Genomic DNA, 27,139 nt, shown 5'->3' with positions numbered 1-27,139 from the left:
TTTCTTTAAATATGTATCTCCCTCTTGAGAACTGGGCTTCACTGCTGCAGGAAAATTGGCGTCACATGATTTGATTGTGAAAAATGAAGAGAAAGGTTAGTTTTGACACCCCTGTGGTAATCCATTTATAATGCAGAATTATAAATCATTTATCATCACCCCCCTCTTCGGCAGTGTCCAATATGTCTGTGTGCCAGCCCACACCCAGAGTGCCTGTGGCATAGTTTATGTAAATAGAGCATGTAAACTGTCGCAAGGGTGCTGGAAACCTCCCTGTGAGATAAAAACTAGCCTAGCATAGCAGAAAAATCACTTACTGTTCCCCAGTGCATTTGTTTAAGTTCATGCTCTTTCAGTAACAGTGCTTCAGTGTTGATTAATGTGTTTTCAGTGAGGCCAATTTTGACATAATACATATAAGAATCACCAGCTCTTACACAGCTTGTTAGAAGAGAGCTAAATAACATACACGCGCATACCACTTGATCCCCCCCTTCAGTAGATTATTATCTCAGTGTGACACTAATTTATAATTTAGTTTAATTAATCAGTTTTTCCAAAATGCATTCTGGGATTCATAGAAGAATTAAAAGCAGCCACCTGCAGACAGCTGGACAGAGAAACAGGCAAATAGTGGCAGAGGCAGGTAGGCAGAGATCCACAGACAGACACGTGTTCCAGTCTGAGTCAGCTTCGGGCTGAGGATAAAAGGCTCGTCAAACACTGCAGACACGCCATGCCAAACACAGTGCGGGCCTCCTGATTCCCTTATCTTTTGCCTTAACCAGTGCAGACACCACCAGTGTAAAAGTATCAAGCATTATCTGTCAGTCAGCAGAGAACTGGCACTCAGTGTAATCATGAATTTAAGATGAAACATTTTCTGTGCTTAAATGAATGAGCGCTTGTCAACACCAGCACGCTGTGGATCCTGTATACTGCTGGATCTGATATCATCAGGACATAAACTGTTTAAAGCCTGAGATTACTTGATGGGCAAAAGGGATCATGATTTTTGAGAGCTTGTCATCCTTCAGAAGCTAAGTGCTCCGGCAATAAATTCGATTATATCGTTCCACAGTAAAAAAGTACTTTAGTGCAGAGGTGTGGACTCGAGTCACATGACTTGGACTCGAGTCAGACTCGAGTCATTAATTTTATGACTTTAGACTTGACTTGAAAAAATGTTCTAAGACTTGTGACTTGACTTGGACTTTTACACCAATGACTTGGGACTTGAATTGGACTTGAACCGGTTTACTTGAAAAGACTTGATATTTTACCCCAAATATAAAATTTAACATGCATATTATATAGAGATTGAAAATGTGACGTCATTCACGGGTAGAACCGCAAAGGATTCTGGGAACTCGTGGCAAGCGGTACTAGCGCACGCAGGCTTTCAATTAAAATCAGTTATACAGCAATAAAAAGAAACACAAAAATGTCAAGAAGCTGTTGTATTATTAACTGCAATAGCCGGTCACATGACAGCCACGGGAAGCCGACAGGTAAAGAGATCGGTTGTTATCGGATTACGTCGTTGAAGAGAAATTGTTCAAGCCATGTTTCCGAAGTAACAAAGACGCGACGGATGGTCTGGATTGCAGCCATTCAAAGATCAAATATAACGTCCCAGAACACTCCAGCTCACAGGTTAGTCTGCTCCAAGCATTTACACGAAGGTCAGTGTCTTTTAGTACTTAATACGTCATTTTCATAACATAATTAGTGATATAGGTTACAAGCAAGTCTGGCGCTGAACAGAAATTGTCGCGCTATGCTCCTTTATTTATTGTGCATGAATAGTGAATTGTCCTGACACAATATTGCGTTTCGCTTCTGTTATTATGGTACATTGACAAAAACATATGCTTTTATTTATCCTGTTTTAGAACAGGATAAAACAGGTTTTTTGTATCACTAATTGCCCAGTACGATTACAGCATCCAATATTATTGTCACTGCTACATTTCTGTGATGGGTACCAGAAATTATTTCCACTACTAATTAATTACCGTTGAGCTCAAAGGTCCTATTAATAAACGGTTAAGGAATGTGTATTTATGACGACGATTTGTGAGACTGGTAAACTTATGATACGTACGATGGTCTTTCGTTCTACACGGTGCATTTCAAGGTCCTGCACCCATCCGTCGGTAAACTGTACCTGGGCTTGTTGCAGTGACCGGAAGTTACTAAACTTCATGAGTGTATGCACTCACTCCAAGAACCGTATGATTATAAATATGCATATAAATATGCTAAGATGAGATAGCTGACTTCATCTAACTAGCAAATGTTGTCCAGGCTATGTTGGTGATACAGTTTTTTTTAATGTGTATGATATTTTTGTCATGCGATTTTAAAGCCGGTCCTACAACCGCATCCAAGAATAACATGCAGCTTATCTCAGAACTGTCGGTGAAAATTATTCTTGGAGCTAGGTTTAATTGAGCTGCATTTTAAAGAGGTGCAATTTCACAATTTGTGTATATTTTCTAAGTTCACTATTTTGTCATGTGTTGAGAAAAACACAGATTTTAAAATTACATGGTCTAATATTTACATTTAGCATAACTGCAACATTATTTTTTCGTTTTTTTTTTTAAAGACTCGAAAGGACTTGAAATTCAAAGTTTCAGACTTGTGACTTGACTCGGACTTTTACACCAGTGACTTGAGACTCGACTCTGACTTGCCTGACATTACTTGAGACTTGACTTGAGACTTGAGGATAAAGACTTGAGACTTACTTGAGACTTGCAAAACAATGACTTGGTCCCACCTCTGCTTTAGTGCATCTAATGTATGGCACTGAGAACCATTTCTCTCATTTCTTAGAGGGGAAAAGATGAAAAAAAGAGGAGAAGCTGACAAACACAGGACCTAATTGTAACAATAAAGTTATATAACTATCCTGAAATAACTGCAAATGCTAAACATGTCTCGATGTTAACAATCCAACATATGAATACTTCTTTTTTTTATTTCAACTGAGCATGCTGGGTGATGGACATCAGTTTTAGTAGGATCAAGATTAGCAGTACTTACTCACTGGCTACTTTATTAGGCATATCATACAGGATAGATCCCCTTTTTGTCTTCAGAACTCTTTTAATTCTCTGTTCCACACATCCAACAAGGTGCTGGAAACATTACACAGAGATTTTGGTCTATATCTGTGTGATAGCATTGCACATTTATCTATTTATCTGCACATTCATGATGAGAATCTCTTGTTCCACCACATCCCAAAGTTGCTCAGTTGGATTGAGATCTAGTGATATTGGAGCCCAAACATGACAGTGAACTCGCTGAACTGATGTTTAAGAAATCAGTTTGAGATGATTTGAACTTTGTGACATGGAGCATTATCGTGCTGGCAGCAGCCATGAGAACATGGGTACACTGTGGTCATAAAGGGTAACCTACACCACTAAATGCAGCTGTCTACCTAACAGTATAATGGGGCCAAAGTAAAATAACATCCACACCATGCCTTCCTATCAGCTCAAATCAGTGTGTCCACTCTCCTCTGACCTGTGGCATAAACAAGGCATTTTCACTCAGAAAACTGCTGCTCACTAGATATTTTGTTTTTCAGACTTTTCCTGTAAACCCCAGAGATGTTTGTGTGAGAAAATCCCAGCAGATCAGCAGTTTCTAAAATACTCAGATCAGCCCCTCTAAAACCAACAACCACGCCACATTTAGAGTCACTTTAATGCTCTTTCTTCCTATTTCTGATGCTTCGTTTAAACTTCAGCAGGTCATCTTGATCATCTCTACATGCCTAAATGCATTCATTTGGTGCCGTTTGTGTGATAAGATATTTGTGTTTATATACAGTTGTCCAGTCAAACACGTGTACCTAGCATATTTTCCAGTGTGTGTTTCCTTCATTTAAGGCTAGAAAAGTAGCATTAATAGTTTTTGATTGTAAAATGAAGTATCTCAAATAAAAAACCCAAAGTTAAACAAAGTATGACAGCAGCCGAGAGCATTAAAAAGCACAGCAAACAGAGAGCATAGTAACGTTTTTAATAATGATTTCTATACAAAAATTCCTTTGATACAGATAATTTCTGAGCAGATCAGAATTCCCTTCTCAGTATAAAAAACAAAAACAAAAATTCAGCTTTTATAACATATAGACAGTGACTGGATGTTCCAGTTTGGAGTCCTTAATACATCTCTGCATTCCTTTTATTCTCTTTATCTTATTAAACAGACTTCCTTTTTCAGTTTAGAGTCCTCTGAGTAAAATGCCCCCCTCTCTCAAACACACACCTACCTCTGTATATCTCAGTTTCCTTTCTCCTTTCAGAATGATTTTGCTGTCTTTATTTTACATTTCATAGTCCTTGAGATATGAAATCAGCTATCCCTGCAGATTAGTTCTTTGGATGTTTTTCCCTCTACTTCTTTGCCGTGAATAATTTCCACTTCTTGCCAGAGGTTCTATTAGCACCCTGAATGTTGCTTCATTCAGTTCATTGGACTTTGATCAAAGACCACCTGGCCATTTCGAAAAACAAGGCAGGTGCAGGAGATCTTAGTGTCTTAATATTTGGTCAGTCTTTCCCCATTTTTAATACATTTGCAGTCTGTTTATTTCCTATACCTGAAATTTTAAAAACAAATAAGACACAACATATATATAGTTTGGTGTGCATAGATGTTTATAAAGTGCAAATAGTATTTGGTAAAAAAAAAAAAAAAAGAAAAAAAAAAGCTTTATAATGTGAGCGCCCTTTTTGTTTAGGACTTAATCCAGAATATGTAAGTCCACCTCTGGAAACAGTTCACTTTCATCTACATTTCAAATGCCTCCACTCATTCCTTTTCCCCTCAGCAGCTCGATAAAAATGTCTCAGTCACCCTGCAGGGGGCAGTGTTTCTGTTAAGCGTTTACTTTTCATCCACTACAAAGATTTCTTCAGGGATTTTCTCCTCCGAGTCAGAGCAATCTGACAGCTTGTCCAGGTACTCCATGCCATTGAAGCGCTCAGCAACACAATGGGCGGTGAGACGGGCCTCCGGGTCGTGGTCCCAGCAGTCCTCAATGGAGGCACACAACATCTGGATGCCCTGCATGAGGAGAACAGGCTCACAGTTAGTCAATATAATTGACTTTGGGGCAATGCAACTTAACTCAAACTGAAGCTATGAATGTGCATTTATGCATTTTCAACTGTGTGTTTATCCATATGCACCTCTGTATCAGTACTTTTATAAAGGACTTTTGATGCATTTCTATTGGAGAAACTAGCATTGAGAGTTATTCTTTCTGAAGGACCATTTTGCAAGGAGAATAATATGCAATTCTTTGAACATAAATGTTGCAGCTGCTTCATCTTGTGTACAGCTTCACTTTAAAATATGGAGACACTAGGTGCCACCAGTAGCTAGACACAGAGCTCATTTTAATGTTGTAGATATCACAACAATCCTATTTAAAGAAGAGCAAAACAAAGCGAGAGACAGTGTGTGACAATGCGCTGTGGCAGCTTGAATGGATGAATCTTTTCATTGTGACATACATAGTAAAGCATAAATAAATAAGCTGTGCAGAAGGGAGACGGTTTTAAACCCTCTTGCATTCTACTTTTATTTTCTACATAGCGAACTGCTGAGTACAGCAGCATGAATGTCCTCCAGGAGACACACTGAAAATTTGTGCAGCTATCTCCAAATCTAAACAACACTGTCTCGTTCTTTATGACAGTTTCCCTTTGTTTGGAACAACTATAAACACTTCTGATTTAAAACTTGGCTGCCAATGTGGAAAATAAAGTTTATTTATGGTTTTTTTTTTTGTATCTTAGAGAATTTATTGATCCCCTACTATGATTTATTCGTTAACATGGCCACTTTAAGTTTTCTTCGTAGGAAAAGAAACTATATTAACATTTTAAAATAATAAAAATATAAAATGTGAAAGGGGCCACATTCATGAGTAGGTCATAGTTTGCATATACAGACTTTTAACCATGTAAACTTTGCAAACCCTAGTTTAAACACAGTGTGGATATTGCAAGGGACAGCCTGCGTCAGTAATGTTCTCACTATTGGAATTAGGTGAGGGTGAGCAGAGAATGGACACAGTGAATACATCACACCATTACCTGCACTGTTCTCACAGCAGTGTGAAGGATCTGGAATACTGAAGACTGTTTAAAGTAGGTGTTCCATTCTCATTTCTGTGTTTGGCCCGTAGTGATTAATCCCAAATAATCAATGTTATTTTTTTATATTTTATGTTTGCTGTGCTTTGTTTTTAATATCAGCTGACAAATCTGTTAAAACACAGATTTTGTGGTTACAAACGAGGCATTTATAAATTTCATTTCTTACCAAGTGGTTGGTCCAGCTGTTGGGGATCTCAGGTCTTCCTCTGTCCCTGAGGACGCTGTCCTTCATGCTCTCTACACACGGGTGTTCTCTCAGGTTTCCAAACGGTGGCTCGTATGCTTTCACGTCTGCATGTGAACACACAGAAACAACAGGTGGGTTCAGAGAATTAGCCTGTGCACAGCTCAAGATGGTAAGTTTAGGCTTTTACACCTGCCGAGAGCAGGGCAAAACAACTTTGAAACAGATCACATCTGACAGATGAAGTTCTGTGGAATAGAGAGAAAGATCAGATGGAGGTGCCCCACAGCACACACATCAATAACACCTCTCACTGTGCACTCTAAATTGAAACTGTAGGATGCAAACTTTAAATAGCACTGAAGCGGCACAAACAACTGAAGAACCCTAAGCTGTTGATAGAGGGGCCATGGGCGAGATTTTCTGAAGAGAAACACTATCGTCACATTTTTAGCCTTACTGTCGATGAGTTTAAAGAAACCTCAGCAACAATGCTCTGGCTTTGTGTCAGCTCTCTTACACAACAATTCCAGAGTGCTTGTCAAAGGCCACTTACCAGTTGTGTTTACTTAGGGCAAAATTTCAAAGCAGGTCTGCAGGAAACAGCCTGAGAGCTATGAGTCAACAGTTTCCGAAAAAAAAAAATATCGTATGAATTCCAATTCCTCTTTGTTTGAAGTTTGGATTCCTCAGCCGCAACACTGAATTACACTGAAGTTAAAACCTAGCTCAAGCTAATTATCAGTCATTAAAAGATGGACTAGCAAAATTAACAGATTTTATAATGGATACAAAATCAGACTGAGAGAATAAAGTGAAAAAGAGATGCATATTAATAAACTATATAACAAAGTCACTGTGGAGTCTGACTGTGATCCCTGGCATACGTGGCAAATAGTTGTCAGAATTAAAACAGTTTCTACTTTTCTCACCTACAAAGACAGAGTCGTCGTTAAAAACAACGAACACATTTTACAATGCATCCTGGCTGTGTGAAAGTTACAATGTACTATTAAACAACAGTGGTAAATTCTTGTAAATACTCAGGAAGTTTCAAAAGAATAATTTTGAACAGGAACAAAAAACTGATGACCAGCAGCGATAACATGGGCAAGTATGGCTGCCCGTGAAACTGTCTGACGAGTGTTTATTTATGATGTGACTGCTGATAGAAGCAGCAGAATGAAGTGTATAGGGCTGCACTCTCTGCTTAGACTCAGAAAAATGTTGCAAAACTAAGCAGAGAGCAATTTGAGTTTAGATGGATAATGATCCAAAGCACACTGCAACAGTAACCCAAGAATTTCTCAAGGAAAGAAACAGGATATTCCTCAAGGGTCAAGTCAGTCACCTGATCTCAACCCAATGGAGCATGCTTTTCAGTTACTGAAGACCAGACCTAATGCAGAAAGACCCACAAACAAGCAGTAACTGGAAGCGGCTGCAGTAAAGATGTAGCAGAGCATCTCAAGGGAGGAAACAGAGCATTTGGTGATATCCGTGTTCTCTAGACGTCAGTCAGTCATTGACTACAACGGCTCCAGTCAATGCAATATTTTTGTTAGACTCCTTGCATTAAAGCTAAAGGTCTGCACAGTTTGATGTAAAAACCACTGTGGGGGTGGCATGCAGAGGCAAAATGACAAATGCGCGTCACGGTTCCCTTATGGACCCAAATATACTGTGGCTATATTTCTGTCAGTGATACTGCAGCTGCTGTTTAATGTCACACAGCTGAAATACAGAACAATGGCTTTTACAGGCCAGTAAGAATCTAGCAGAACCACTTTAATTTATACTTCATTGTAGCAGAGGCATTTTGTGGTATAAAAATATAGATATTTATACACACATACATATTTTCTAACAATAAAATAGAATACAATCCCTGTAATGAACTGCTGGCTATTAAATCTGTCACTGGAAACACAGAGATTTCAAATGTACTGAATAAAAAAAAAAAAAAAAGCACAATGCAGATTTGTCCTGCATCTTCTCATGTAAATCTCAGAGTTTACGTAACAGTGCAGAACAAAGCTGTGTCAGCTGTCGGCGGGTTCTGAGGTTGCCTCTTCAGTCATAAGGCCAACATGTTGTTGCTGAGAGTAAAACAATATTTTGTATGTGAATTATTATGAAAAAAAGGTAAGAAATATATAAAAGCTGTTTGTAGCTTTTTAAAATAAACTACTGGAACACATAATCCTCACATAAGCATGTTGTTTGTACTGTTTGATGATCGTGATGACGTTTTATTTCTTTTTAAACACGTTAAAAAGAAAAGATCGCAGGGAGTTATGCAACCTACAGACAGGAATTGGAGGATTCTGGGACACAGACTACTGCAAAAAAAAAAAAAAAAAAAGTTCTTTACAGTCTGGAACTCAACATTACTGTAAGCAAAGTACTTCTGGTTTGTTATTCAAGCTTAAACACAAACCCAGTCAACCATTTTTAAGAGAAAAGGAGACAGATGTTGTTTGTTTTGTTGTGACAGGTCCAGGGAGTGTATAACTGTGTTCTAGACAGCAAACCCACTTTGGAAAGTGTCAGCAAACATGCTCGTGTGCTCATCTCCAAACAATGCTTCTCGAGTATAGGACTTGTACTACTTCATAAACAAAGTGTGTATTCCAGGACAAACAGATTTGCCCAATCTGGCTCTAAAGGCAAAGATGTTTATTAAAGGTAAACCTTAAATTAAACTGCAGTGGCAGAAGAGGCTTCTGAAAGCACAATACAGTGCGAGTGAGGACTGCTGGGGTTTGCAAAAGTCACACATTGCACACTGACAAGATTTCCTCCAAAGCTATTTAACAACTTCAGCACAGTAACAATGAGGAACTTACACTATATGTCCGACAGCTGACATGTAGTGATGTGGATTTTGCAATGCTAGCACATATTTCCTCCTTAATGTCTATTTTCCAGCCCACTTGTCCGCCATGGCAGTCGAAAGTGTATGTGCATATGCAGCCAAGAGAAATGTAGTCATTTTTCTTTCCTACTGCAAACAAGGAAAAACTCTTGATGAATGGCATCGTTTTGAAGCTTTGTAATTTACATCCGTCACACTGCACTTTTGTTCTCGTAGATTGACCACCTGCTCCCCTACGCACATCCCAAACTCACCAGTCTTAGTTGGCATACTGAAATACTAACCTCACACAGGTCTGCTTAGAAATCAGTCTGCACAAGCATTTCACATTTTGTTTGATAGTCTTTCTCTGCTGCCCTTCCAAGTGAACAATTTTTTGTCTAATTATAGCTTAAATAAAATATAAACACTGAAAATAAGAAGAGAAATCCTGTCACCTAAACACATAAATAATACAGCAAAAGCGATCCAAACAGTTTCCCCATGTATTTGGAAATAAATTAGTAATGTGATCGCAACAACTGTGTCAGCTTCCCCAAGTCTGTCTGAGTCTGGAACATCAGCTTGACTAATCTACTCCCAGCCGCTGCTGGTTTTCATTAGTTTGCGGTGGCTCCAACACTTGTTTTCTGTTGTTAAACTCAAGCATTACAGATGTATGCATGAACATTACTCATTAGCAGAGCTTAATTTTAGGGCATATGGCACCGACTTGCCCTGGAAGCTTACCCTACCATTAACTGCAGCTGATACATTCCCTAACCATCGACTAACCCCATTAAGTAAAACCAAAAAAATATTTTAGCCCGCTTTGTATGCAGCTTCAGGGAACGTAAATTGGCTGCACGTATTTTGACCCTATTTCATCCTCAATCAAGTCTAAAATTTGTTCCTAAATGCGCGTTGTGGCAGCCCCCCCACCACACGCATTAGACCCTCCATATTCTGAAGGGTTTGATGGTCTGACATCTGGAGAGCAGCTGCCCTAACCTTTCCTCCTCTCCAGTCAAGCTCAACCTCTCCCCTCAGGGAATGGAGGCATTTTTTTTTCGTCTGCAGCTCCACATTCGACACCACTCCGCTATTATCCTCCTACTTTGCCCCACCCGCTCGAGGAACGCCCTCACAATCTTTCCAAGACCTAAATCTGGACCAGCTAAATTATACAGCAGAGGCATTTTAAGGAACAGACACTCAGATAAAAAGATCTGAGCCTGGAATCTGACTTTTCCTTCTCTTGGAGGTGTGCTGATCTCTCCGTTTCCCCCCTTGCTCTAACCCTTCCCTCAGTCTTGGAAGATAAAGAAGGTAAAGTGATGGTTTGTGCCTGGCTGGCTGTCGACAGACAGTTTTTTTCCTCTCGTCTGGCAGATCTCAGATCAGACCACGGCCTCAGGAGCCGTGACAGAGCAGCCCTGTGCCTGCCTGCAGTGATCAGACATCTTCCTTACATTCACACAGGCAGGTGGCATCAGAGACAAGAGGAAAAAGCAGGGCATCACCCTAGTCATTATACTGATGCCCTGGGATGTGTCACTCTGAATTTATGAGTGTGGGTTCACATCTGCTCATATTTTGTCTCAGGAAGGTAAGATCTCAGGGAGTCATAAGTGACTCACCGACCTCCAGGGAAAACGTGGCAACTTCATAGTAAAAAAACAGCAGCAGGAAAGCAAGCAACTCTTGAGTGTACTTTGTAAACACATCAGCTTTGCTCTCATGCTGCTCTGCTCCAGAATCAATACCAGATCTCAGCCAGCACACTATCTGCAAGGAGATTTTTAGCTGCCAGTAAGGGAAAACCAAATTACACCATCTCATTTGTGCAGCTTATTCTTTCCACCTTTCTCATCGTCTATCAAGGTGAGAGCTTAGCTTTGTTTGTACAGTGATTTAATCTCTGAACAGGAAAACGTCTCCTTCAGTTACAGACCTCACCCTTTTACACTTCTCCAAGAAATGCCAAGTCTGAAAAATGGGGACAGAGATATGTGAAACACAGGAAAATGTGAACTAACCGAGTGGCTTCTATCTTTAGTCTAGAGGTGGGACGGGAACCTTGCGCTTCCTTTCCCGAGTAAATTTACACTGGCCTGTCCTGTCTTGTCTGTGCCTGCATGAGTAAAGCTTCACGGCTGCCTATGGTGTGTTGCACTGCAGTGGGAGACTAATTAACTGCTGCCTCACCTACCTGTGTCTCAGAAGAAAGAGACTGAGAGAGACGGGAGGAAAAAATGTAGCGTAACTGAGTTGAAAGTGCCAGATTTAGAAACAGGGAATGGTCGAGTGTATCTGGGCAGGACAAAAATGTGTTTTGGCATAACGTTTAATTCTGTATACAGTGTTTAGGTTAGCTAAACCTAAACTAATGCAAAGTAAGGGAATGAAGGACTTAATCTGACATGCATGTAACGGATGGAGGGAAACGCAGGATAAACAAATGAAGATGTTGTTCGCGCAGATTTCCTGAAATCCCTCAAGAGGAAACCAAATGAAGCCAGAGTGAACCTGGATCTGTTTAGTGCATCTTTACTCATCTCTATATACTGCCTGTCCTGATCTCAAGAGACATTAACCACTAAATGTCCTAATATAAACCACACTTGCAAAGTTAAAATCTCTCTAAAAAAAAACCTGCGTCTTGGGACTGTGCTCTTTGCAAAGCAGGAAATACTCTGTTTTCTTTTCAAATGTGTACCCACAGGGCACTCACGTTGTTGCAGTTTGGAAGGAAAAGCAAGAGGAATTGTGGGTCACTTGCTCATGTTTTTGCTTCAGAGGACTCATGGGCAGAATAACTGCACGATACACTTCAAGGAAGCCCCCTGGGGAGGGAGGGGAGGGAGGTTAGTGGGGGCAAAACAGGAAAACTCAGAAGCAGAAGTGTTCATGCCCAAACCCGGCATTCAATCACTGCTGTGACACAATGGAGACAGGAGCAGTCTCAGAAACAAACAGGACCACAGAGACACAAAAGGAAGCAAAAACAAATAACCTTCTGTCGACATGAAATACTGCACTGTACTGGCTTCAGATAATCAACCACTTCTATTATTTGCACATACCTCGACCTTGTTTTGCTGCAGAGTGACAAACACGAGTAACGGTACATTAGTAAAGTGAAGGCTGATCCTTGAGGCTTCTACAAGATGGATTGTGGCTTTGACACTTTTAGATTTTCTTCCCACCATGACTAATGGGTCAACGAATGCTCACACATAAGTCCTGTCACACAGCTAATAAGTGAACTCACAGTGGAGTTGGTCACTTGGTGCTTGTATTGCTCAGAGGTCAAACAAGCTTTTACAGTATTTCTGAGGATATTTACACAGCCTCTAAAGGGAATTTCATCAATCAGTGCTTCTATTGGTTTCCTATACTTGCAGTGACCCGAGCTAATTTACCAACGAAATTGATGGTTATCTCCGCAAAGGTTAGAGGGAGTGTTAAACGTGTGTAGAGTACACTACGTTGATAGTCAGGAAGACAGAATATTGGGTTTAAAACAAGTACTGAGAAAGCGTGACAGAAAATAACAAGTGAGATGTAAAGTGTCAAATAGTACGCTCGCATTTAGTACATAAACAAGAGTGAAAAAGTTATTTTTTCTCTAAATGTTGAACTATTCTCAAGTAGCCTGTGTTTCAGGAACTAGATGCATAGCATAGAGCCTTTCTTCTGCATTTCCTGTGTGATAAGGTTAAACCGACTCTGGCAAGAAACCAATGCTTTTTTCTCACCGACATCTTAAGTATTCCTCCCAAAACACACATTAAAGCTAAACTCTATTTACATAATCATTCACTGATGTTCTATATCATCAATAATTAATTTTACAGCTAAATCATCAGTTTATGTAAGGTTGTTTAATCTATTCAAAACATTTGGATAAAGCCAGTGCAGGCTTTTCATAACTCGTGTTCAGACTTCATTTTATTGACGGTGGGGAAAAAGTCATCTCTCCTTTCAAAAAAAAAAGCAGGACTAAGAGCCATCATGCGCTACTGGATTACTGGAAGAGTCCTTTTTGACCAGGATATGTCCTTCAGCGTGCACAGTAAACAAATATGTACTGTTGCTTTCTTTCATCTGTGCAATATCACTAAAACTACAAACATCCTGTCTCAGAGTAATGGTAAAAAAATAAAAAACAGTTCATGCATTTTTAACTTCTAGGCTGGACTATGGTAATTCATCATTATCAGGCTGATCTAAAAGCTCCCTGAAAAGCCTTCAGTTGATGCAGCGAGAGTAGACCATATTTCTTTCATATTAGCTTGTCTTCATTGGCTCTCTGTTTAATCCAGAATTAAATTTAAAATCCTTCTCCTCACATACTTCAATAATCAGTCCCTGTTACATCTTAAAGATCTCATACCATCATATTATCCTAATAGAGGACTTCACTCTCAGACTGCCGGCCTACGTGAGTTCTTAGGAAGTTTAAAAGTAGAACGGGAGGGAGAGCCTTCAGCTATCAGGCCCCTTTCCTGTGGAGCCAGCTTCTAGTTGGAGCTATATCAAATGACCTTGAACCGTCCCTCAGTTAAGGTGCCATAGGCTCAGGCTGCTGGGGGAAGGCTTCACATTATGCACACTGCACGTCCTCTCCACTCCCCACGTGTTTATGGATCATTGTGGCATGTTGCTATCGCTTCTTTTGTGCTGTGTTCCGTCTCCCTGCACACCCCTTTTTGCTTTTCGTTTCCCCCCCTCAGCAACAAACAATAAACAACATTGGCATTTCTTTGGGAATTTTAACTGAAGCGATCGTTCTACAGCACAGCGTGTTAACTGATTAACATAGAGCATAGAAGGACTTCATGATCTCACCTCCGACTGCACTACACCTTGAGATGATCTCCCACAGTACGAGAGCCATGGAATAAACATCTGCTTGTTTGAAAGACTCAATGTTTTCTAGGTTGATTCTGGACTCCAACACCTCGGGGGCCATGTACCTGGCAGTGCCCACCTGTGGAAATACAAATAGAGAGCGACACAGATTAATAATCGTCTTTGACCGTAGTTGCAAATGCACAATATTGTTATGCACGATTTAAATATAGAGGTACATCTAAGGGAAGGTGGCGAACCACTTTTTTTTTATCTGCTAAAACAGCAATCGTTTTGTTGAAAACTGCTCGTTAAACAGTAGCTGCATTAATCGAGCGACAGGTAGTGATTTTGTCCTGTGTGCTCTAAGAGATCAAATCACATTTATCTACATGAGAAAAAAAGTTGATGTAGAAAATAATTAGAAAAAAAGGGCACCACTGAGCTCATCAAAACCTTGCTTGTCTTCACATAATTATCATCCTTGAAAATGTGTCCACTGGAGCTTCCTCCTAATGCATTAGGGGCATCACAGTGCATTAGGTGTGCTGTGTGGCAAAGGGTGAGCCCTTTTCATAACAAGCCATTTTCATAACAGAGTGTAAATTGTCTCTGGCCTATTACGTCTTTGTAATGAGTCCATTAAGAATCAATCAAGCCTGTTTGTCTTGTGACTATGATAAAACAACAACAACAACCCAAGAGCACTTACAGCAGTATTTCTATCAGTATTATCCTTCTGGGGACAAGATGGAGTGAGTGCCATATATACACACACAATGTCCTGAAGTTGTGAGGGTAAGAAAATGAAAGGTTTGATATATAGCTTGGCTCTTTTCAAAGTCTGACAAATATCCCAGAAGAATTATACGACAGGGCTTAGAGTGGTTTGTGTTTGGGGCACTGGCAAAGTTGATGATGTCTGAAGTGATTGACAGCCAAGTGAAAACAATCGATCGCCCAAAATTTAGTCTTAGGTAAGCCTTACCTGCCCACTGTTGGCCAGCTCATCCACAGACAGAGAGTTGTCCAGCCGAAGCGCAAGGCCAAAATCACACAGGCAGCAGGTCAAGTCATTTTTCACCAGTATGTTGGAGCTCTTAATGTCCCTGTGCGCGATAGGCACCTTGGAGCGACCGCAGGGGGTGCGGTCGCTGTGAAGGTGTGCCACTCCACGGGCTAGCGAACCTCCGAGCAGCCACAGGTCATGCAAGCTGATAATATTATGAGTCAGGTACTCCTGGAGATTCCCTCGTGGATGATAAGCTGTGATCAGCCAGTACTGTCTCGGCTCCTTCCTCTCCTCTGCTGTCAGGAAGTGAAGCACATTCTCATGCCTCAAATCCGCATCTGAGAAAATGTCCTTCTCGTTCTTCCAGGATGGATACTCCTCGTGTGAGAAAATTTTAATTGCTACAGTCTCAAAGCCCTGCTCCACGCTAACAGAGGAGCCCTGCTTCAGCTTGGCTTTGTAAACTTCTGCAAAGCGCCCTTTTCCAACCTGCACGTCCAGCTCGATGGGCAGCAGCTCAGTGTTGTGATTGAGGCTGTTGGCGTGCGTGGAGCTGCTGTCTTCTTCTATAATGACGAGTGGGTCGATTTCCAGCAGAGAATCTTTCTTGTGTCCGCAGTGGCCACTGCGCTGGCGGCACACACGGTAAAAGTAGAAGAAAGTGATGACCACGGTAGCCATAACCAGGAGAGGCACCAGGCTTACTAAGATAACAGCCATCACCTGTGGTTCCGTGGGCCCTAAAGGTCAAAGAATCAGCACGTGTTAATGAAGATAGTGTGAGGTTAAGATGCAGAACAGACAACCAGTTTAAAAGTCACTTTAAATCTGTGAGAGTAGTAACTGTGTTTCTTTTTTTTCTTTTTTTTTTTAAACTACAACACCCACAATATGAAGACATAAAACACTAAATTACTTTGTGGCAGATTGTATCAGCACTTAGCTACAAGTAAAGTAATCAGAAGACAAGAGAAACCCGACGCTTCTTTGAGGAATGTTTATCAGGATCAGAGCTAAAGTTAGATTCTCAGCCACAAATGTAAACTGCTCCAAACCCTGACCCAGTCAAGCACGATCTCATGTCTGATTCTTATAATTTGGGAGGTGGTGTGTCTGGTAGCTGCTTTGGTTTTGGCAAACAGTGAGAGTTTATGCTTGTGCTGTGTTTATAGTCCAGTTTTTAAAGCTGCAGCAATAGAAGAAGATCTATAAAAAGTAGATCACCAGACATAAAACACTAAACAAGAAAACCTCAAATGGTCCCCAGTATGAAGCGCTCTAAATTTAGTCATTTATAAGTTGTGTTGCTAAAGCAAATGCCACACTTTATTTAGCTGTCTAGCTTACATTTGAGTTGCATAACACGTGTAGGCAAGAGTATCACGTGTGCATTATTTTTCAAGAAATACCTGGCAAACAATTTTAGGAGCAAGTGTAAATGCGCGGAGCAGAGTCAGGCATCTAACCGACAGCTGAGTTGAGCCCTCGACTTCTCTCTAATTTTTTTTTTTCTGAACAGGAAACCACATGTCTGAAATCCTCTACAGGGCCTCAGACAGACTGTTTGTTTTGATTTTTGTGGAGTGAGAAGCTATTTCTCACAACAAACCTGTCACTGTGCCTCCAAACTCCTCCGGGCTTTAGACAAAATCCTTACTTGTTGTGTGAATTATTGAAAGTGCAGAAGTAATGCTACATTTAAGGTCTGGAGATGCTGTGAAAAACCGTGTTATTGAGAATTATCTTTAAGTTCAAAGTGTGAAATACTGCATACACAAGGGTAGAATCTTTAGAGGGAAAAAGGCTTTAAGAAATACTCTTGCTGGTGGGAAGTAGATCCATACTACTCACATACCTGCCTGTTAAATATGATGCTTCAGATATGCTTAGCTTAGCATAACATAACGACTGGAAACCATCGAAAACAGTGGTACCTATCATCTTAAATAAAGCTTTAAAGTTGTACTTGTTTATTTGTTTACACACCATTCAGTCACAGCATTAAACCCACTGACAGGTGAAGTGAATAACATTGATCATCTTGTTACGTCTTGTTCGATTCTGGCATTCACATGGGTGTTACTCTGACAAACCACCCGCTCACATTCAATATAACAACTGACGTACCTTGTTTTCACTCAAGCTAGGTCTCATTTCGTAACATTGCCGTTCCCAGTAGGCTTTGTTAATGTGTTTCTGATAATAGGGTGGGAAATACCATTAGCTTGCTTCTCAAGGCAGCTGTATATCAGTATGAAGAGAGGGAAAACTGCAAGCAAAAGCTGAATCGTTAAATGGTGCTTTGTTCAACAGGTTCAAATTGGCATTATTGCCCTGTTGTTCAAGCTCATCTGCAGTGCCTTTACTACAGAACTTACCCACTTTAGTCACTGAGAACTTCCAAAGAGCACACAGACATTCCCAACAGTGAGAAAATATGTTTCCATGACGTGCTTTGCTCCGCGCAGATGCTTTCAATTTGGCTTTCGGTGCAGAGCCAGGTCTCGGAAATGTACCTTAGTGTTATTACTGCCGGGACACCGTAGTCAAAATACATCTTATTCCAGGGCCAATGTTGTAACTGGAGTCTAGAAGCCAGTGTCTACATGATCTCCTAAAGCTGTTTGCAATTATGCATCTGGAGAGCATCCCAGTGCACACATGTTGGCACTCATGCACGACAAACTGATAAAAAATTCTGACGTTATCATGTTATCCTCACAAATGAAAGAATAAATACTTCCACTTCTAAGATGTTAAATGAATCTTCCTCCACTTTAAAAAGAAATGAAAGATAGAGGGAGTAAAACTTAAAAATCAGATCAAATAACTGGTGTGCAATATGTAAGGTATGACTCTCCCAGTGATGAACTCTGAAAACTATTTCCAGGCAGGGGTGTAGCACAGAACTCTGAGCCCCACTCAAAAGCACTCTCTGCAGGAACCCTTCCTTTCTCATATCGCTCATCCATCATTGTGTGTGTGTGTTTTTTTAAATAGATAATTGAGCCAACAACTTTACAAGAACCTGTAGGGGTCCTTAGAGTACCACTTACGTCCATAACGCTGCACATGTTAAAATGGACACACACTTCTTAGCGTGCTGTCGTCTACAATAACTTGAACATCTAGAATTGAATGTTCATGATTCTAATGTCATAAAGACATTTGAAATACCAACCCTATAGTCTTCTAACACTTACATTAAGAAAATGCCGAGACTACTATGCTGCATAATAAAGACCGTTGTATTACGAACATGTTTTTTCCACCCACCCCCCCCACCCCAAAGAAAATGTTTTCTTAACATCCTGCGTAATTATAAGAAATCTCTCTTCATCCTCCCCCCCTGCTCTCTTCACTTCCTCTATCACATCTTCTTCCTCACTATCTGCCACACAGACTTCTAGAAGAATGATGCGTGCAGGATTGATATCAGCCTCTAAACCTGCTCACAGCCAAACACCGTTTTCAGCCTGTGCAGTGCTAAAGGCACATCAGGCGTCAAACCAGGTCATCAGGGCACACCAAAATAACTTGAAGCTTATTTGTGTTTACAAAACCAACACTATAATTACACTATAATAACACTATATTACAATAATATGAGTCATAGTGATTTTCTTGTCTTGTTCCTTTGATGTTATCAAAGACAAACAGAGATGTCATGTGGTTACTCTCGGCTGCTCCCTTGTCACAGTGGGTCGCTGTTTAATTTGGCAGAGTGTTTGCAGTGGATTCCTAATGCAATCCCACAAGGGATGTTTTATTGGCTGGAATTTAAACAGAGACATTTGGCTTGCAAAACTAATGTGTAAACCACTACTCTAAGGAGCAAACACCATGCATGACATAATAATGTTTACACTGTTTGTCGATGTGCTGCCTGACACTGTTTCATTATAACTAGCAAAATAAGTTTGTTTTTTTCCCTTGTGTCGCATCATTTGGAAATGAACCTGCTGCTGCTCAATCGCTCTGGCTCTTTCTGTAATTCAAGGCCGTGGGTTTCATGGTGATAAGCTGTGCTAGGTCTTTTTGGTAGCTATATTGTCACTTAACAGCTGCTGAGAGCTAAACTTTTCTCGACTGGTTAGTTGTGCTCTACTCTCCTTTCTTTTTAAAATAATTTTTTGTAACAGCTGTCTTCCCTCGGTTTGCTTATTTGACCCTCACCTTTCTTGCTATCGATCCTTTGATTTTTGCTTTCTTGGTGAAAAACATGACTCAGTGCACATTATCACCTAGTTAGAGTAAAAATTAACTGTGGTGCAGAATTAAGTTCAGAGCATTTTTCCTCACTTCTAACGAATAAAAGGGGCATCAGAGAGCCTCCGTGTTTATTTGGAATCAAAGTTCAGACACCCACCGAAATGTAGTTATGACACCAATTACTTAGTCATATAATGTCCCTGTTTCCAGCTGCAGCTCTGAAGAGGCTTTAGCCTGCTTTAGTTAATTGTTTGGGTTTTACAGCTTGCAATTTGACCATTTTGGCTTAATTTCACTCTTATCAAACCAATTTCCATTCAGAGCGCTCAGCTATATTCAAAAGGCTCTAAAAATCTACTGCATGGACTTATGTACCAGTGTTGCTAGACTGACAAATTTGCAGCTATTTGTTGCGCATAGTTTAGCATTTAACAATAAAAGATTCAAATATAGCAAAAACAAGTTAAATATTAATAGTGAACTGTCTTCTACCACATTTATTTCATACATTTTGACAAATTGCCAATTTAACTTACTTGGGTCAAAAAAGACGCGCTCATTGCATTCATCCTCAGAGCACGAACAGATGAAGAACTTTGAGCCCATGCCACTCAGCTCTTTCATTTCACACTCGCTGTTGTTGTAGTCCTTTAAGACTAAGCCGTACAGTTTTTCAGCTGGGTTGTGGCACACTGTATCAAAGGTGACGTTGCCATCTTTCTTCCTCCTGAGAAAGAGAAGGCGGATAAACACTTTTTACCAGTCAAGTTTGAGTTCGGGTATTCACTACCTGCTTTTCAAAGATTTGTAACAAAGAGATGATGGCAGACCTACACTATTGTGCGAAAGTCTCAAGTCACCCCTGATTTCTTTATATTTTGCTAGGAAAATGCTAAACAGCTTCAGCGATTTATTGAAATGTGGAGGCCAATCCATGACTGATAGTGTTCCATTGTGCGTTTTTCTGTCGGTATGTTTTTACTGCATCAAATTAGACAAGATCTTCTACTCACTAGCTGAAACACAGCCCCACACCATGATGGCACCTCCACTGTTTTACAGATGGCTTTAGACACTCACTGTTGTACCTCTCTCCTGACCTTCTCCTTACATATTGACAACAATTTCAAACAAAAATGTCAAATTTTGATTTATCTCTCCAGAAGACACGAAAGGCTTCTTTGCAGCGGTCCTTCCACTGAGACCATTTCTTTGCCTCTGATGATGCCCACATCTTTCCAGTTGCACAGCAGGTCATTACAGGATCTTTTCCTATCTCTTAAGAACGTAACTTTTAGATACTGTTCATCTAAATCTAGCTTTTGGCCTGTCACTTCTAATTTTATCCACCATGTGCTCAGTTTCCTCAATTTTTTTTATTTTTACAGACACACTGCTCAACATGCTGTGATTGGTCAAGCTTTCAGCTGACATCTCTTTTTAGAAATCACTTGATGATGCAAAAATATTATTTTATTCCTGTCAAACTGTTATGTTTGGTGTTTTTCTTACATTTGGTTAAAGGAAAGAAAACAAATTGTATGTTTGTCGACTGCTAGTACTACAAAGTACTTTCTTCTCGCTCTCTGCTCCCTTTCGGGGTTGCCACAGTGGATCATCAGCCTCCATCTCAACCTATCTTCTTCTGCTACACCAACCCTCTGCATGTCCTCCTTTACTACATAAATCTTATCTACAGTCTTCCTGTTTTCCTCCTGCCTGGCAGGTCCACATTGAAGACCTTTTCCCCAATATTCTCTGGGAATTCTCTGTTCTCTGCACACGTCGAAACCATCTAAACCTTGCCTTTGAAACCACTCGACCCGAGCTGTCCTCTAATGTACTCAATTCTAATTTTATCCGTCGTGGTCACACCCATGGAAAGTCTTAACATCATCAGCTTGGCCTCCTGTCTTTTAGTCAGTGCCACCATCTATAAACCATACATATGCCAGGTCTCATATATAAACCATTCTTTTCACTCTTGCTGCTACCCTTGTGTCACAAATCATCCCTAATACATGTCTCCACCTACTCTATCAAACCTGCACTCTCTTCTTCACCTGTCTTGTGCACTGTCTATTGCTTTAGATGGTTGAGGTATTTAAACTCATATTTCCTTGCATTTTTTACCTTGCACTCATGTAAAAGTTCTTATGTATAGACACAACACCGGTTCATCCCTTTCTGTTAGGCGCCTTTTTTGTGCTTGATTGATTTATAGATAAGTGTTAAATGACTTAAACAACAACCCAAGCACAAAATAAAATCCTCTGAAAATGTTCAGGCACAAGCGCTGAACTGAAGATCAATGAAAAGCAGCTTATGTCCAAAGAAAAGCTCTGTAAGTCTGGAGAACTACTACTCAGGAACACTTGAGTATAACAAAGTTTGGCTTCTTGGAAGCAACATATACAGAAATGAGAGGTGGATCAAGACTTTTGCACAGCCTTAATAATTAGGTACATAATGCAATGACAAACTTGTAGCTGTAAATGGCAATATTTTTATGTAATATACAATATACACACACACAAATGACTAAAACATTGAATTCAAAGTTCTAAGGATGGAGACTTAAATACAAACAACAGAAGAAAAAAATAAAAACTTGGCTCTGTACAAATCAGCATATTTACATTTGGAATTCCTGCTGAGCAGTGCTACCTGGGCGGTTATGAGAGACATTTTAAAGAGGTGCTGCTGTCCACGTGCCATTAGCTTTCTGCTAACCTCAGCTCATAACAAGCCCACTACACTGCGAGTATAATGAGAAACAGCAGCACTGCTTTAAGCTTTTAACACCAATACAAATCTGCTTCTACTGCTTCTCACAATCAGAGTCAGATTTGATGCTGACGGGTGGTTAGGCGATCACGAGCTGTCATAATCGGGCCGGCTTTTTGGGCAAAATGCTGACGGAGAAAGTGAAAAAAGCAAAAGGTCACACAATGAAGGAGATTTTAGAGCTTCAGGAAGGAAACGACGGCTGATTTGATGAATAAATAAGTAGCCATTGTTCCCCTTATTTCCTAACTTCGCTTTGTGTTTGCATGAAGAGGCGTATAAATATAAAAAGGCACAATAAACGTCAGAAAGTAAAGAACGAAACAAAGAAAAGCTCTTGAGTCTCTTTGCTATAGTTTAATTGTTCATTTACATCCTGAATCATTGCATTAGAATCACAAGGCAGGAAGTTCAGTGGACACTTACCAAATACTGACACACACGTCTTCTTTTTGGGGGCAAATAGATGTAATGCCACACTCCACCTTACAGTTCCCTTTACCCGAGCAGTTAGTTGGCTGTATATCACAAAACTTGCACAGCTTATGTAGCTTCATTATAGAGGCCTCTGGAAAAAAAAAGAGGAAGTGAAAGAGGTAAGATTAAGTTGTGAATTTCATTTCAACAGCCTTAAAAACCTGAAATTTAATCAAAGGACGGAGGTATTTTGGAATTTGTCAGTGTGCAGAAGCTGATATTCCACATAACCACAGGAATATCCAAACAATTTCATACTACAGGGGTGGACACATTTTCCTCCCCCTGTGGGAGCTTAACAAAGCAGAGCAGTGGCATCCACCTCCTTTGGACTTGTTCAGACCTGTATCAGTGAGACACACAGGATTGTGTGAGGAGTGCCTGTGGGTTTGATAATCATCTAAGGAGACAACTGCCAGACAGGCAAGAACAACAAACAGAGGAAACACGGATGAATTTTCTTGCTGAGGGTCTCTAATTTGTCAGCCCGATGAGTCGGCTCCCCATCAAGTAAGGTGTTGTGCCAACACCGCTGATGATTTGTTGATGGAAAAAGAAAGGGGAAAAAAAACGAGATTATGCATCAGTCTGTGAAGAACAGGAGCGAGAAAGAATTTTATTTCCACAAACAGTCCTAGGATGCAGTTCTGTAATTTATCCTTGCATTGAGGGACGTGATGACAAAAACCCCACCAAAATAAAATCAGAGACAGAAAGGTGAAGAATCTCTTCTCTAGTTTTTAAAAGGAGTTCTGGCTACTACACAAAATTATGAGCGAAAAGAGGATGTTGTGGCTTTAAGATGTGGAAACAGTTTGTAAAGGGGACATTTCAGGTTTACTAGGGATAAGGAGAATGATTAAAAAGAAGAAACAATCACGATGTCTGGCAGGATTGAGATGCATGCATTGCATGTGTTACGCAGAGTGGAAACACGTGACTTTGCTGGTTCAGTTAAACCACCTAACCACAGTTCATCTGTATGCTGACTTCACGTGTACAGGAAGTTGAACCTGCTGTTTTCATCAGAGAATTCAACTCACGAACAAACCAAGAGGGAAAACACCGCTTCTGGTACACTGATGTACCTGAAGTTGGTCGATGTCTCAAAATGGCACCGCTGAGGGTTTATCACATGACCAAATAGTAAATAAGTTTTAGAAGGGGAAGTGTAAGTGAAAGCGTGCTTCTTGACATGGTCAGCAAAAAAAAAAAAAAAAGTATGCTTTGGGCTTCACACAAGCTTACGAGAAAGGTGCTCTCTGTCAGTGTGTGTGTGCTCTTAACCTGGCACAAGGATCCTACTATGTCTGTTCCCCCAACACCCAGGCTGCAGGGTGGGGTCAGCAACAGACACGCTGTACAACATGCACCCTGGAAGTGCAGCAAAATTAGATCACTGCCACCGGATGGCTGCGCCTGACAATCAGCAGCAGATGAGGCACTTTCACAAGACCTTATCAGGAAATCGTTGGCTTTTTTTGTTTTGTTTTTGCTTTCAGGGCTTGTCTGCACTGAGAGAGGCCTTCACAAATAAAAAAACAAAACAAACATGAAAATATCACACCTGAACTCCAGACTAAACTACGCCACAGAGCAATTTTAAAAGTCTGCCCAGCGGGCTGGTGAGGTGTTTTGAAGTAAATCAGCACTGAAGGGATAGTCCATGCCTGAGTGCTGTAGGAAGGTGGCTGAGCCTGAGTATTTATATCATTAGAGCAACTCCTCTGAAAGAGCATGTCATTTTAACCCAGGAGGAGGCGGGCAAAGGAAGGGATGAATGGTAGTAATTGTCACCCAGGGCTACATATAATTGCAGAGAGGTGGGGGGAAGGATTAGGAGCAGCCAAAGCCACTTGGTGCCGCTGGGACTGAGTCTGAGACAGATGAAGGTAAAACACTGTCTTCCTTAAGGGGGGGGGGGGGGCGTTAGACCTGTTAGCACTGTGGCTACACATCAAAGATGCAGATAACCAAATGAGGCTGGTGACTTACAGCAGGTGATGTCTTCCCAAAGCTATCGCATTCGCACTGATGAAAGTTGCGACAGAGAGACTCACGGAGTCAAGTGAAGCTAATTTACATTTGAGACCACATTAGCAAGTAAAGTGTCCTGAATAAACAAGGGTATTTTCTTTTTACGTAGTTTTAGCTAAAAGCTAAAGAAACACCTGTTTGGGGAAAAAAAGCAATTACAGTATCATATTTTTGCCCAATAAATAAATAAGGGTAATCAATTGTCACTTTGTATCACTCCGCTTCTTCTTCAGAGTCCGCTGAAATAAGTTCCGAAGCTTTGACTACTTTTCTGAGAGTTTAAAGTTCAACTCACCCGCCTCCTCGAGCAGACTACTACCAAAGAGTATCATTCCACACCAAAAAGCGGAAAACCGAAGTAGCTCCATTTAGACTGTGCGCTGCCCTCTTTCTCATTAATTTGCCGAAGCCTTGACAGCGGGTTAATATCCAGTCTCCGCGGACTTTCTTCGGCCCGCCTGTTGCTCCCTTTTAAACGCCTTCACGGCTCCGGGAAGACGAAGGAAAAGAAGCAGATTGGGTAAACACAAGGCAGGACTTACCCTATATGACTCACAGTATGTGCGCATTTCATGAAACAGGAAATCTTCAGAAGGGGTTGGACAGGTTTTTTTCTCTTCTTCTCGTATTCTTTTTTTTTTCTTCTTGGTCAGGCTCATGCGGCTCTGAAGCATGTCATTAAGAGGCTGAAAACCAGCAGAGCAAGACTAGAAATGACACGCTCTTTTTTTTTTTTTTTTTTTTTTTTTTTTTAAAAAGGAAAAAAAAGAAAAGAAATGACACGCTCAAAAAATAGCTTAACTGCCTATAGGCTTTTAAGTCAATGCAAACACCCTTTTACTTCAAAACAGTCACTCGTTGCAGATCTTATTTAGAGGTGTCAGCTTTGAAAGGTAGCTGCTGAGTTCTGTGTTTTGGATTTATTAGAGTGTTACTGCGTTTTACACAATAAAAACTCAGCACATTAAATTCACTTAAATGTCCCCATCCAAGTTTAAAGTTTAAATTGCGTTCCTCTGCTGCTGCATGATTTTGCTGGAGAGGTTCCAGGCCCACGGTTTGTCAAGGATGACATGAGAAGCTGTGAGAGTATCTTTATATCTCACAGTGTTGGTTTTTATTGAAGACACACAGAGGTTAAGTCCACTATAACACCGATAAATTACTGGTCTATTGCCAGGGTTTTGCAGACATGCGTTTGCTTTTGCTTTTCCTCTACATACTTGAGATGTGATGTCAGGTTTCAGTTCTGACCCTGTAACCCTTTGGCTTATAACTCTTTTTCTTTTTTTCCTTTTTTCCGAGCTGTACTTTCTATAACCACCAGCTCAGTGAACTTTATTAGCACCTCTTATATTACTTCTGGCAAGCCGGCTTCAGTGTAGGTGCAGTGTTGAGTTTAAAAAGAAAAAAACATCAGAAGATGCCTCAGAATAATGATCATCATGTTTTGAGATGGTCTTCAGTGATAGTTGACTGTACATTTTAGGCATACAAATTCTAATACAGGAGGTTTTAATGTACTCTCAAATAGTATGGTGCATTTATTTATTTTTTTCATATTTGCTCTTAGTCAGTGGGTGTGGGTGGGTTTACACAAGTCTGTGCACGTTTTTATTCAAGCCTGCATGGCATTCAGCCACCCGGCACTGCATGATGGGGTCCAAGCCACAAGGTGGAGACCCCACAGCGTTGTGAGGCAGTTCCCCACAGATCATACAAAACCTAAGTAGATCACAACATCCTGCTGAGTGACCACAGCACCCGAACAAAACGCCTTCAGAACTTTATAAATATACTCTGTACCAAACTGTGTGATTTTTATCTGCCTTTGCGCTACAGGAAGCGCAGCACACTCAAGTGTGCCAAGAAAGGCTTATTTACACTTTTAGCCCCCCCTCCCTAAACCTTGCACAAGTTTCTCCATGCACGTCTACCTTTGAATGATTTTTTTTCCTAGTTCATTGCGCAAACACAGATAAACAAGCACCAGGTAAACATACAGGTGCTCGCCGTTCTTGTAAACTTCTCTGGTCAAGTGAAAAGATCAACAGACCAGCCTGATAACAAATCTCTGGATTCATGCCTTGGGATAACACCGGTGGCAAACACGCACTGCATGCATTATAAAAGGCTTTTCAGGGATGTCAGTCTCTTTGCACATCTGTGTCTCTGTAGTTAAAATAATGATAAAAACAAGTGTGGTGTCTTTCCCACACAGGATTTTCTGCATAAAATGTATGCTCATTGCCCACCGGAGGTATTACACAAAAGGAGATGACACACGGGGATATTGATTCATTACTAAGTGCTAAGCTGAGGAGAAGGCAAGTACTCAAAGTGAGGAAGATGCTGAATTGCAGATCGGGTCAGTGAGCCACTTTAATAGGTACACCTATTTAACTACTTGTTTAAAAAATAAATGATTTTTTAACAATATTTTTTCAGCTGTTTGTTAATGGAAATCTCTAATCAGCCAATCACATGGCAGCAACTCAATGCATGTAGACCTGCGCCAAATG

The 27,139-nt window shown here is 40.5% G+C and overlaps 1 protein-coding gene across 1 annotated transcript; it reads right to left on the bottom strand.

Annotated features, from left to right (window-relative positions):
* Positions 1-4,714: 4,714 nt before the first annotated feature.
* On the bottom strand, positions 4,715-25,194 carry tgfbr2a (transforming growth factor beta receptor 2a). Its single transcript, XM_080862248.1, has 7 exons — positions 24,913-25,194; positions 22,530-22,671; positions 19,853-20,043; positions 15,081-15,844; positions 14,090-14,231; positions 6,361-6,485; positions 4,715-5,094 (listed from the first exon to the last, which is right to left on the bottom strand). Exons 1-7 carry the CDS (start codon positions 24,983-24,985, stop codon positions 4,915-4,917), a joined length of 1,617 nt encoding a protein of 538 aa, XP_080718374.1. The 5' UTR covers positions 24,986-25,194; the 3' UTR covers positions 4,715-4,914.
* Positions 25,195-27,139: the final 1,945 nt, after the last annotated feature.

The sequence above is a fragment of the Rhamphochromis sp. 'chilingali' genome, assembly GCF_963969265.1.
Source record: "Rhamphochromis sp. 'chilingali' genome assembly, chromosome: 17".
NCBI lineage: Eukaryota > Metazoa > Chordata > Actinopteri > Cichliformes > Cichlidae > Rhamphochromis > Rhamphochromis sp. 'chilingali'.
The sequence above is the reverse complement of the archived record's forward strand: the minus strand, read 5'-3'. Positions and strand labels throughout refer to the sequence as shown.

Bases quoted from the DNA above. Each gene is read 5' to 3' on its own strand.
- tgfbr2a (XM_080862248.1), bottom strand. From the start codon at position 24,985: ATGGAGCTACTTCGGTTTTCCGCTTTTTGGTGTGGAATGATACTCTTT. The intron at 14,232-15,080 runs GTAAGGCTTACC...GTATTTCCACAG, and splicing joins AGCTGGCCAACAGTGGGCAG to GTGGGCACTGCCAGGTACAT. The intron at 5,095-6,360 runs GTAAGAAATGAA...CTCCTCATGCAG, and splicing joins ACAGCTGGACCAACCACTTG to GGCATCCAGATGTTGTGTGC.